General features: G+C 40.2%; 3 protein-coding genes and 3 pseudogenes across 3 annotated transcripts; 4 read left to right on the forward strand and 2 right to left on the reverse strand.

Annotated features, from left to right (window-relative positions):
• The first annotated feature begins 1,231 nt into the window (after positions 1–1,231).
• Positions 1,232–2,953, forward strand: LOC125587384 (annotated as a pseudogene).
• Positions 2,954–3,992: 1,039 nt separating this feature from the next.
• On the forward strand, positions 3,993–7,248 carry LOC125587385 (annotated as a pseudogene).
• A 22-nt stretch (positions 7,249–7,270) lies between these two features.
• Positions 7,271–8,850, forward strand: LOC106398153 (cylicin-2). Its single transcript, XM_013838749.3, has 3 exons — positions 7,271–7,654; positions 7,743–8,012; positions 8,088–8,850. The coding sequence occupies exons 1-3, from the start codon at positions 7,471–7,473 to the stop codon at positions 8,618–8,620; spliced, it is 987 nt and encodes a 328-aa protein (XP_013694203.2). The 5' UTR covers positions 7,271–7,470; the 3' UTR covers positions 8,621–8,850.
• On the reverse strand, positions 8,732–10,018 carry LOC106399363 (sm-like protein LSM2). The gene is made up of 3 exons (XM_013839846.3): positions 9,813–10,018; positions 9,513–9,671; positions 8,732–9,001 (listed from the first exon to the last, which is right to left on the reverse strand). The coding sequence occupies exons 1-3, from the start codon at positions 9,813–9,815 to the stop codon at positions 8,882–8,884; spliced, it is 282 nt and encodes a 93-aa protein (XP_013695300.1). The 5' UTR covers positions 9,816–10,018; the 3' UTR covers positions 8,732–8,881.
• Positions 9,981–11,436, forward strand: LOC106396988 (annotated as a pseudogene).
• LOC106396987 (BSD domain-containing protein 1-like) lies at positions 11,437–12,993 on the reverse strand. Its single transcript, XM_013837507.3, has one exon. The coding sequence runs from the start codon at positions 12,915–12,917 to the stop codon at positions 11,622–11,624; it is 1,296 nt and encodes a 431-aa protein (XP_013692961.2). The 5' UTR covers positions 12,918–12,993; the 3' UTR covers positions 11,437–11,621.
• Positions 12,994–13,099: the final 106 nt, after the last annotated feature.

Below are 13,099 nucleotides of genomic sequence, written 5' to 3' on the forward strand. Positions count from 1 at the left end.
GGACTTAGAATAGACAGCCAATAATGAACTTCGCCGAGAGTACCAAAGTCAATGTCCTGACCAAAAAACCAATAGTTTCTAGTCCTCTGTTTTTTTTTCTTTTCTTCGGAATAATAATTACGAGAAAACACACTGACTGTTCTTCTTGCTATCCTGCTTCGTTTCGTCTAGAACCACACAATTAATCGATGAAATTTGAATCGTAACGCGTCGGTTCTAATTTTTTAGTTTTTTTTTTTTCCTGTTTTTTTTTTTTTTTTTCGAATTTTTGTTTTTTTTGTTCTTTTTTTTTTATTTGCTTCTTCGTCTCTGGAAAACACAATAATTGATTGAACTTTTCGTTTTTTTTTTTTTTTTTTTTTCCCCCTGTTGTGTGTGTGTTTTTGACGTATTGTTTGATCGTTTTCATGATAGCAGAGTTGTGAGTTTTAGTGTGTTTTTCTCTCTCTCTCTCTCTCTGCATATCACTTGATAAGTTTAACCCTTTGATGATGGTTCTTGTTTTTTCTGCAGAGCTTACTTCATTGATGGGCTTCACTTCTGTTTATCGATCTCTACGCAGATATTTCCTCATGTAAAAAAAACAAACTTGAAGATTTTTTTTTTGTTTTGTAAAATCTTATCCGAAGCCCCCACACTGTACAAAAAATTTTCCACTTGCAGGTTGATGCACGAATGTTGAGGCTGTTGCAATTGAACATCCCAAGGATCCTGATGAGGCTGCTTCTGTGTTTCTCTCGAGATTCTTCCCTCCTTGCCCACTGATTCTACTCAATCTCGGACCAAGTCTTCTCCAAGTATGCTGCTGTTTCTTTCTGTACATCACACACCCTCCCTCAAGGTTTTGTCATTCTTGTTGATAATACTGATCGCCTTTCCAACATTGCAGTAGAACGTGATTTGGAAGATGCTGTTTCCAAGTACAACACACGACGCTTTGCTTGTAGCTTCTTCTTCAGAAACTATCCCCTTGGTTACTGGTCGTCGTGTCCACGATACCATTGCTCCAAGTGCGCTACCAAATGTTGGTCCTGGTGTTGTTTGCCACAAAGATGTCGGAAGTGAGGAGCAAGTCCAGTCTTTAGGAAAGGCTCCAGGACAAGAGCTTGGCAACTATGATTTCTTTGGAAGTGTTTTGATGTTCCGAGTCCGATCCCCCACCACCACAGATTGACTTGTTGCCACGTGACAGAGGATCATCTTGCTCAGTTTTCTCCCAAGTTTTCAAGACAACGCCGAATCGACTAGAGATTTTCGGCAAAAGCTTGGTTTTCATATGACTTGGAATCAAGCAGAAGATTCAATCACTAGCATTGGTTCACTGAACGCTGCAGAGAAGGGATCATGTTTTGAAGTGGGGAAGGGTTCAGTGGCCAGTGAAAACGGTGACACTGAATCAAAAAGTTCAGTGACAAGTGTAAATGGAGATACTGAAGTAGGTGTGGTGCATTTAGCTCATCAACTCATGGATGCAGTGTTGATCACCTTGAAGAGATTATCGAAGACGCCAAACTAACAAGGTACTGACGCTCTTTAAGCCTGTGATTGATACTGATTACTGAGACATGATTCTTTTTTCCCGTCCTGCAAATGATGTAGAAAACCTTGCTAGCTGTGATGGACTCGGTCACGAATCTGATGAAAGAAGTTGAACTTGAAGAGAAGGATGCGGAGAAGTCAGAGTCAGAAGCTGCTAGGGGAGGTTTGGATACTCTTGAAAAGGTTGAGGAGTTCAAGAACATGCTGAAACATGCCAAGGAAGCCAATGACATTGTAAGGCTTTTATATTACCTGTGCTGACTTTTTTTTTGTTTTTTTTGGGTAATGAAAAACTAATTTGCTATGATGTTTGCAGAATGCTGGAGAAGTGTATGGAGAGAAGTCAATTTTAGCAACAGAAGCAAAAGAGCTTGAAAACCGATTGCTCAACTTATCAGAAGAACGAAACAAATCTCTTGCTGTCCTTGATGAGGCATGTTACATCAGCTAACTATTTTTTTTTTTCTGTTTCACACTGAAGAGAGATTTTATCTAAATTGTATGTTCTTTGTAGATGCGTGAAACTCTTGAGATAAGGCTAGCGGCAGCATTGGAGATGAAAAAGGCTGCTGAGCAAGAAAAGAAAGCAAAAGAAGACTCTACACTTAAGGCACTTGCTGAACAAGAAGCCATCATGGAGAAAGTAGTCGAAGAATCAAAGCTTCTTCAGCAAGAGGCAGAGCAAAACTCCAAGGTAAAAAATCACTCCTAAATAAACTCTACCGATAAAAGTTCCTCTTTGTGTAAGATATGCTTCTCATTCCCCATACTCTTTTCCTTTTGCGGCCACTGCAGCTTCTCGAGTTTCTTAGGATCGTGGTCAGGTCGTTGATTCCTTACAGTAAGTCCCATTCTTTTCCTGCGGATATTTGTTTCAAATGGATCTCTAATCTCTGCTTGGTTCTTTGAGCAGAGGAGAAATCTCTGTCATATGTCAAGATGTGAAGCTGCTGAAAGAAAAATTTGACAACCGAGTGTCAATACCAAAAAAGGCAGGCACCTCAAGCCTGACTAGTTCATGCGGATCATCGGTGAGGAGCTTGTGCTTGAGACTCCTGCTGAGCCGTTGAATGGAATGCTTAAAACCTCCTCTAGCAAGAACAAGAGCCCAGAAGAAGAAGACGAAGAAGCATCTTCCACCATGGACAAATTGAAAAATGATTGTAGAGAGCTTCTTGAAGATGGTTGGGACATCTTTGACAAGGATATGAACTTTAAGGTGGGGTTGGTGGCTTGGTGCTGAAGTAATGTACATATAGGGTTCGTATTGATATAGAAAACGCTATCACTTGAAGAATAAAATGGATTTGCGACCATATTTGGATCAAGGATTTTATAAGAGCTATGGATTCTCTGTGTGATTGAAACTCGAACCAGATCATTTATGAGCTGTTGTATATAGTTTTTCTCAGTATTTCAAAATTTTCATTTAGGGGGGGCATAATAACCGATACCCGAACCCGACCCGAAGTAAGCGGTTCGGTTCGGGTTCGGTTAGTGTCAAATACCCGATCGGTTTTCATCCTATCTCTTTTCGGTTAACCGAACCCGATCGGTTATTACCCAATACCCGAACATAACCGAACATAACCAAAACCTTACCATTTATGATTTATTCCCTTTCCCAAAATTGTGTCGTGCAATATACTCAAACATCATACAAATCGTTTAGTGTTCCCGAAAATTATGTTTCCTAGATTCTTCTTAAGTGGTTAAGATTTAATCTCATAAATTAACAAACTGGAAACCTTAAATACTCATCTTTTTTTTCTTACTCAGTGATGTCGAGAAACCGAACAAGTATTAATTGTCGATTTTTTTTTCAATTTCTTTCATTTGTTTTGATTTTGCGATGATTAGAAGTTTGATTCAGTTTGTATGATGCGTAAAAGTTTGTTGATTTTGTTTGATGTTTGGTTGTAAAGTTTATTACAAGCAGAGGAATGCAACGTAGTTTACTTGTTTGTGTTCAGTAGAGGTTTGGTTTGATTTACTTGTTTGTGCACAGTTATATGTTTGTATTATGTTTTGGAAATGGTTTCAAAACAGGTCTTTTTTTAAAAAAAAATTGTTTGGAGTTCGGATATCTGATATATCCGAAAATATTTGAATCCGAAGTGAAAAACCTGAATCCGACCCGAAATGTCAAAATACCCGAACGGGTTCTATATTCTTATACCGAAATACCCGAATATCCAAAATACCCGATCCGAATCCAAACAGATACCCGAACGCCCACGATTTTCAACTCACACATTTTGACATAATATTCCTACAAACATATTAAAGATTTAAAATAATCGATAAATATATTTATATTTTATTTTAGGAGATGGTGGGACCTACACAGGCCTAGACATCGAAACCAAACAAAAAGAAAAAAAGGCTTTAAACTTGGGCGGTCCGTTGAGAGAAGCCATAAAACTTGAAAAAAAATGCAAAAAGACAAACCTTTTCAGTCACTCCCAAAAATATCAGAACTGACGGACACACTCAATCTCATCATCACGGATGCGTATTCTCAGATATCCATGTCTCAATCCCATCTTAGAAGCTCGTGTTCTGCTTCAGTGGCGTTGATGCGACAGTAAGCTCGACTCTCTTTATTTTTATTTTTTTTTATGAACACCTTTGTCTCTTCTTTACGCTTTCTTTTGTTCCCTAAAGTGTTTCTGTTTATCTTGGTCACTGGGGCTTGTTGTTAATCTTAGTTCTACTACCTCATTTCCTTCAAGGTGAAATGCCCATTTTTAAAAAGGGGAAAACTTTGCTAAATTGGGTTTTGTGTGATTTTAGTTTTAAGATGTTTAGCTGATTCGATACTAAAATCTTTGCAATCTCAGATCAAATTTTCTTAATTTATGTTATTTGTTTTCTAGTCTCTTTCATTCAGTTTTAATAAAAGAGTTCAGCTTTGGTGTTTGATCTGTCTTCTTAACAATAATAACATAAGAGATTTGTTGTTTCTACTTGTGCTTTCAGGGATATTCATTGCCTAGATTGTTAAAATTTAGGGAAAAAGGGAGAAGCTTTGTGACTTTATCTTAAAAAATGGCTGTTTGGTCACCATCAGTTGGGATAGGAGGATCTTGTTGTCTTCTTAACAATGGCATCACTGAAGCATGGAGGTTTCCTTCCACCTGTTTCTCAACGTGTAATAACAAGACTAAACGTGGATCCAAGACCCTGAGAGTTACAAGTGCGCTGCAAAGTTATCATCGGTTGAGTAAGATTCTTGCTTCAAAAACTTCTACCGAGCTGAAGGAAGAGATATCTGCAAGAAGTGCTCAGGTCGATGACTTAAAGAAGGTAACAACCTCCTACTCGTTCCGGACCAAGTCTGGTGCTCTTGTCAAAGTTAAAGTCGAAAATAAGAGAGATAAGTACAGTATCATGGTCTATGTCTCATCGTTGGAGCTAAGTGGTTGTGATGATGACAACAAGAGTAGTAGTAGTCTGGTGATGTTTGGGGTGTCTACAGGTCTGACTCTTCTTGTTTCTTGCCTCTGGATTTCGAAAGCTTCTCTCAAGATTCACAAACCCACACAACGGAAACTCCCTTTGTGAAAGGATCCTTGTCTGAGTCAAAGCTTGGGCTAGAGTTTGATGGAAAGAATCTCCTTTCTACCTATCCTTCCGGCTGAAGAATCCGAATGGTGGTCTTGAAATGCTGACTCACAGGGACATAAAATTCTGTGTCCCGGTTGGTTTCACTGCTGGTCATCCATTGCCACTAGGCCTCTCCTCTGGACCAGATGATGATAACTCATGGAACTTCGCCTTCTTTTCAAGAAATGCAAAGAGCGTGGTGTTATGCTTGTATGATGACACCACAACGGATAAACCTGCGTTGGAGCTTGATCTTGATCCGTACGTCAACAGAACAGGTGATGTCTGGCATGCTTCAGTTGAGAAGACATGGGAGTTTGTTAGATATGGGTACTGTTGTCACTCTGAAGAAGAAGTTGAAGCTGAAGATATTGTTTTGGATCCTTATGCCAGAGTTATTGAAAAATCCATCTCTCAGAAGTTTCTTGGAAGCTTATCCAAAAGCCCTTCCTTTGATTGGGGAAGAGATGCATCTCCAAACATACCACTGGAGAAACTCAATGTCTACCGTTTGAATGTGAAAGGTTTTACACAACACAAGTCCTCCAAGTTGCCAACTAACATAGCAGGGACTTTTACCGGTGTAGCTGAGAGAGTAAACCATTTGAAAACACTTGGAGCCAATGCTGTTCTCTTGGAGCCAATCTTCTCCTTCTCCGAGCAACAAGGTCCTTACTTCCCATTTCATTTCTTTTCACCCATGGACATGTATGGACCTTCCAATTCAATGAAGGAGATGGTGAAGAGACTGCACAGCGAGGGGATTGAGGTGCTTCTGGAAGTAGTTTTCACACATACTGCTGACTCTGGAGCTCTCCATGGAATTGATGACAGTTGTTATTATTTAGATTCCAAAAGTTACTTGAACTGTAACTTCCCCGTTGTCCAGGAGTTGGTTTTGGAGAGCCTGCGTTATTGGGTGACTGAGTTTCATGTAGATGGGTTTTCTTTCATCAATGCTTCCTCTCTCTTGAGAGGCGTCCACGGTGAACATCTTTCTCGCCCTCCCTTGGTTGAAGCTATCTCTTTCGATCCTCTCCTGGCTGGGAGAAAGCTCATTGCTGATTGTTGGGATCCACATGACATGAAGATGCCAAAGGAAGTACGGTTCCCTCATTGGAAGCGATGGGGGGAAGTGAATACAAGATACTGTCGGAATGTGAGGAACTTTCTGAGGGGAAGAGGCCTTCTTAGCGACTTGGCGACAAGAATCTGTGGAAGTGGTGACGTATTCACTGATGGAAGAGGTCCAGCTTTCTCCTTCAACTACATTTCAAGAAACTCAGGATTCTCTCTCGTTGACTTAGTCAGTTTCAGTGGCCCTGAGGTGGCCTCAGAGCTGAGCTGGAACTGTGGGGAAGAAGGAGCAACGAACAAATCAGCCGTTCTTCAGACAAGGCTGAAGCAAATCCGCAACTTCTTGTTTATACAGTACGTTTCACTTGGAATCCCTGTGCTCAACATGGGAGATGAATGTGGAGTCTCTACAAAGGGCTTGGGATCACGGAAGGCCTTTGATTGGAACATGTTGGCTTCAGCTTTCGGTGTGCAGATCACACAGTTCATCTCATTCATGACTTCGGTTAGAGCAAGGAGAAGCGATGTGTTTCAGAGGAGAGACTTTCTGAAACCTGAGAACATTGTTTGGTATGCAAACGACCAGACTACTCCGAAGTGGGAAGACCCTGGTTCCAAATTCTTGGCGTTGGAGATCAAAGCTGAGACAGAGGAAGAAACAACGGCTTCACTGGTTGAGCCAACCGAGCCAAAGAACAATGACTTGTTTATTGGGTTCAATGCAAGTGATCAACCTGAGAATGTTATCTTGCCTTCACTTCCTAGTGGAAGGAAATGGAGGCGGTTGGTGGACACAGCTCTTCCTTTCCCAGGTTTTTTCTCTGTTGAAGGAGAGACCGTTGTAGCAGAAGAAGAAGAAGAAGAAGAAGAGATGAATCAACCAGTGATGTATGAGATGAAGCCGTACAGTTGTACTCTTTTTGAAACCATCAATGCTACTGCTTAGAAACTCAAAACTATGATCTTTGTATATGTTAAAGATTGTGTTATCATGTTTGAAATAAGAATATTTAATCAAATCAATGACTTTCCACAATATCTGATATACATTAAACTTCTCTGGTATCCAAAGCTTAATCACCGGTTCTATTAAGAGAGATGTCCATAACACATGCCTTTTATGGATTCAGAAGATTAACCTTTTTATTAGTTCATTATATATATGGAAAGAAAGATATTCTCAATGATTTAAGAGCATAAAGATAATATATTTCTTTCATTTAGTGTAAGATAAGATAAGATTTGATGCTTAGGGTTTGTAACCTTGAGCCGTTACATAACAGATTCTATAAAGTAAAAGCCGAGAAAGTTACTCTCTCTCTCATTCTCTTTTGTTTGTCTTTGAAAGCATCTGCAAAAATGAACAATGGTAGCTCCCCAAAATCTCAGGATAAATCACAGAAGATGAAGAAATCGAAGAAACTCAATGGTTAGTGTTTTTGTTCCCATCAGAAGTTTTATTAGTACTAAATAATAAAGTTTTACAAGTCCAAAGTTTTTGACGCTCTGATGAACAGAGGACTCTGATAAGGAGACCGTGGAAAGCAAGCAAGTTCCAGAGAATGAGAATCCGAAAACAGATGCCAAAGAAGAAGAAGGATCTCAGGAAGCTTCAGACAAGAAAGACAAAAAGGAGAAAGTTCCAGAGAATGAGAATCCTAAGACAGAAGCCGAAGAAGATAAAGGATCTCAGGAAGCTTCAGACAAGAAGGATAAGAAGGAGAAGGGCGTCGGTCGCTGCAAAAAATGCAAAGCTAAAGCAAAGATGATGAAGAAGAAACTCAAAGGTGAGTGTTGTCTTTGTTCCCACCAGAAGTTTAAAAGTTCACAACTCTAAAGTTTCTTGACTTTCTGATGAACAGAGGAGGCTGATGGAGAGGATGAGAAACAAAAACAGAACACAGAGAAGGGGGATCCGAAAACAGATACCAACGAGGAAAAAGGAACTTCAGATGTGAAAGATAAAAAGGAGTCGAGCATCATAACATGGCGACACAAGAGTACAAAGAAAGACAAGAGTCATGGCAAAAACTTGTGCAGCGTCAACCCTCCCTATCAAACCGCTAGGTCTATGTACCACGGTCCACCCAACCTTTCAAACCCGTGGAACATGTACGCACCACCGAGAGTTTTGTATCCAGCATTTGCAAAGGGGCCAATGTATGGACAATGTGCTGGTGGTGGTGGTGGTCCGTTTCAACCATACCAAACCATGAATCCAGCAGCTGCAATGTACAGAGGTGCTATAATGTCACCATATCCTCCTATGGCAGCTATGTATCCTCCCTATTGGCAAAGCAGACCGTTAACAGATGCTAATCCTATCACACGTTACACTACCTACCGAGACAACTACACTACCCACCGAAACAACTACTCTTACTTCTTTATCTAAGTTTCCTCTTTAATCATTTTTCCTCTGTTCTGCTTTTTTATCTAACAGAAGAAAAAACTAAAGGCATTTCTTTGTAGGCTCTAAATGTATTTTTCTTCAAAGAGATAAAAAGAGAAAACAGAATATCCTTTGATAAAGAGAGATTGGAACTAGATTCATTCAACATCAAAGCCATTACATGAAAAAGAAAAAGAAAAAAAGTTTCGAGTCTAGTTGATCAACAGATTAAAAGTTTGGAGAGATACAACGGTTGTGGCGGAATCATCCACCTCTGGCCTCTCTTCTAGCAGCATCGTGAAGTAAGTCAACATCGACTCCATCAGGAGGCAACTGCACGTACCTCACCACTGATCCTCTGATGAAACAGTTTCTCACCGACAACTACACAATTCAACAAAGAGAAAAAAACATAAGCAAAAATACTCTTTGAGAAGAGTCTTAAACTGTGTGATAAGAAAGAAATTGAGTGCCAGAGATTAAAAAAAAAAAAAAAAAATAGATTAAGCTTTAAACATTGAGTATCATCACTCCACAAACAAATTGTTAAGTACTTTAACTTGTGAGTAGACTTGACAAATCTCAGTGGTACACAAATTTAATTGCAGAATACAAGCAGACATCTAGATAAAACATGTCAATAGGTACCAAAACAGTTTACTAACCTATATCACTTTAAAAGCTTCTCAATGTTGGTCATAATAAAAAAAACACGAACACGAGATGTAAATAGAGAGAGAGAGAGAGAGAGAGACCAACTCTAACATCAGAAATCAAAATCAAAGTCACAGCTTTTGCTACTAAAGAACAAATCAAACACACAAAACAAAGAAAATAAAGTTCCCTCTTAAAGACTAAAGTAATCGGGAGGAGAAAAAAAAAAAGAAGAGTTTACCATGTGAGGGTACTTGTCCTGATCAACAACACGAGTGTTCTCGAGCTTGATGTTGAGGTACTGATCAACCGAGTGAAGTGTCCCTCTGATTGCTAAATCGTTCTTCAGCTCAACCGTCACTTCTTGTCCCACCAAATCCTTGAAGTAAGAGAAGAACAACTACACCACCACCCAGACAAAATCACAAAAAAAAAGACAAATCAAAAACCCTAAAATCTCCGAAAGAAGAGACTTTTGTTCGGTCAAAAATTAAGAAATCGAAAAAAAAATCAGATTCATGAAGAAAGCATACAACTTTACCATTGTTTCTCTCTCTCTCTCTCTCTCTCTCTCTCTCTCTCTCTCTCTCTCTCTCTCTCTCTCTCTCTCTCTCTGTCTCTGCAGATTGATTCCTTCCTTCCTCTGCTCGCAAATTCAACAAAGAAGGTTGAAGTGAAAAGACTTCGCGTGAGAGTAGTTTATACCCTAATGATCTGTTTGGGTCAATTTGTTGTATACGAAACAAAAAGGTATAGCTATGTAATTACTAAATAATATTGGGTACGCTTTTGATAATTAAAGTAATATAGAGGCTGGCAGAGCACGATTATTAGGAGTTTTTAGAATGAAGTTCTTAACGGAATATAAGAACCGCCTTTTAACTTTTAACTAAAAAGACTAATAACCGATTCTTAAATAAGAGGTTTAAGAGCCCGTTCTTAACTTTTTTTTTTTTTAGTTAAAAGTTAAAATACAGATTCTTATATTCCTTACTAAAATTATTTAAAAACTCCAGGTGTGTCTTTTCCAAATCACCCAAAGCCAAACACAAACTCACCTAATATCTCTCTGGTGGCGCTTATATATATATATATATATATTTGTTATTGCTGACGAAGAAGAGAAAATAACAAAGACTACGAGTTCAGGTTCTATATGGCTTCTCATAGCTATCCAACTCAAGGAACTGATTCTGTGTGTTTATAGAGACAGGACAAGAGGAGGTAGTTGAGTTCCTTTTATCTACTACAGAAAACGAACTCAAAGAAAGAGGTGTTGATATGTTTCTATTATCTGACTTGAATCAAGAACCAGTGAAGCCGCTTTTGGACCTCATGATGCTTAACCCACACCTCTCCATCACTCCAGATGCTCAAATCCTCTTCTCAAGTAGCAGCAGACCTGAGCTGAGTGATATTGTCTCTAATACAGCAAAGTTTCATAAGTTGAAGAAGTCACCTAGATGGAGGAAGCTCTCACGCCTTGTACCGCAGTTTTCGAGGTAATTTTAATTCTTCATTTGCAACTTTGATCCATGTCTACGAAATCTCATCTTCCACTCTCTCTCTCTCTCTCTCTCTCTCTCTCTCTTGTTCAACAGATTAGACAGTGAGGTACTCATAGAGACACTGCAGCCAGACGAGGTTAATCTTGATGTAGCTCCTCCGAAAACTAGGTCCACCCAAAGCTGAGAGACAGAGAGAACGATCTCTACAAAAGAAACCACCTCCACGCGTGTGAGAGCCTCATCTCGTTGATGCTAGGCAGTGAACAACACAGACAAACCACAATGCTATCTCTTAAGAAGAAATCATCATGTGGAGACCTCTCTGAGCTTTTGACTCAGCTGTCAATCGCCTTTGCTGGAACCGGCATTGCCGTGTTCTTCTCTGTGGTCTGTACTGCTGCTTCCGGGAGAGTGCCCTTTTGTGCAAACAAGGTTTTCGAAGCTGGCCTTTGTTTAAGTTTGGTATTGCTCTCCTGGGCGGTGAGTAGGCTCAGGGAAGCCATAGTCGGTATCAATAGCAAAGTGATCAAAGGCGAAGAAATTACAAATAGAATTGAGAGTAGAATCAAAGATGTTTACTTGAGAGCTGCAACAGTTATCATTATGGTAGCACTTAGGTTTCATTGAATGTTTTAATTCTGACTTGGAGTCGCACTATTTTGAGATCAAATCGAATGTTTGCATATATATTCAAATCAAGTTAAACAGAACATTAAAGAGAAAACAACAGATGAATGGAGGCAAATCTCTAGAAACTTACAAAAACAAGTACTGTAGGAGGGAAAGGCACACCACTATGAAACTAGATCAAGCTTTTGATGATGGTGATGAATGATGATTCTTCAGTCTTCATCTTCAATGTCCCAACTTAAGTCTTCATCTTCCTCTGCAGCACTCAGCCGTTTACGCAGCTCTGCTCTGTTTGGACTACCACCAGAAGCTCTACTCGCTTCCTTTCCATCGATGCTACTCATATCCTCTATCTCGTCCCATCCCAAATCCTCTTCTTGAGTTGTTGAAGAAGCAGCACCATCTGGCTTACCTGAACCTTGAGCTAATGAAGAAGCAGCACCATCTGGTTTATCCGAGTCTTGTTGGGATGGAGCACTCTCATCAGATTCTGGAACAGCCTCGTGTCTTTTGTCCGAATCTTGAACTGGAGACTTATCAGCTGCAGGAGGAGGAGAAGCATCAACAACTATTTTTGATTCCGTAACTTCCTCACTACCAGTTTCCTTCTTCTCCTCAGAATCTGTGTCTGTCTTCAAACCAACATTGCTCACTTCAGCCACTGAATCTGCACTTGCCACAGCATCTTTCACGTCTCCACTACCAGTATCATCACTCCCCTCAAGTTTCAACCTTGAAACATCTTTGGTAACTATCTCGCTGGTTTCCTCTTCATCATCAATATCCCAGCTCAACTCTTCCTCATCATCCAAAGCTGCTCGTTTCACAAGATTAGCTCTCAAATCCTCAGCTTGCTTAAGCTTATAAACCTTATAAAAATACCTAAACCAAAACGTCTCATGATCAACCACACCAGGAACAACCCTCTTATACACTCCTCTCATCTCCCCATTCCCTTCCAACAACATCTCCATCTCCTCACCTTTCTCCTCCAGAGAAAACTCAGACTCCCACTTCTTGTACTCATCTGAATCCTCCTCAGGCTCCTCGCTATAAGTACTGACATCCCCTTGAACAGCGCGAACCTGAGCATCGAAACGACTATACGGCTTCGAGCTAAAGCTATCGCGACGGTTACTACCGCTATTGTTGTTATCAGAAGAATCGGATTCGTTATCACCAGCGGCTAAGATCGCTTCTTTGCCATGAGCGATGATCTCAGCCGTGCCTTTTATCACCGTGCTCCCAAGCTCGTCGATGGCGTGTCCCACGGTGCCGAGCGATCCCTGCGCGACTTCGATCTCTTTCTTTAAACCTGTCCCGAACTCTTCTAGATCTCGCCGGTATGTTTCGATCACGGACTCGGATCTGTCGGCTATTGTTTTCATCAGACCACCGAAGCTCCATCCTCCTCCGTCGTCTTCTTTGGGATTAGATTGCTCCTCGGACTCTGATTCGGTTTCCGGAGGATCTGGGTCGTCGGAGAAGACGGAGGTGAAGAAATTCATGGCGGAAAGCTCAGATCTTAACGGATGGTTTTACTACAGAACATTGCTTCTAATACAAACTGTTTTGTCTTTTTTTAATTCGTATTTTATTTAATTAAATAATGTTTTCAGAGAAAACCGAAAAGGCCTAAATAGACGAGTTTATAAATGGGCCTCAAGGTGGTTCGGCCCAACAAATAACC

The sequence above is a fragment of the Brassica napus genome, chromosome C5 (assembly GCF_020379485.1).
Source record: "Brassica napus cultivar Da-Ae chromosome C5, Da-Ae, whole genome shotgun sequence".
NCBI lineage: Eukaryota > Viridiplantae > Streptophyta > Magnoliopsida > Brassicales > Brassicaceae > Brassica > Brassica napus.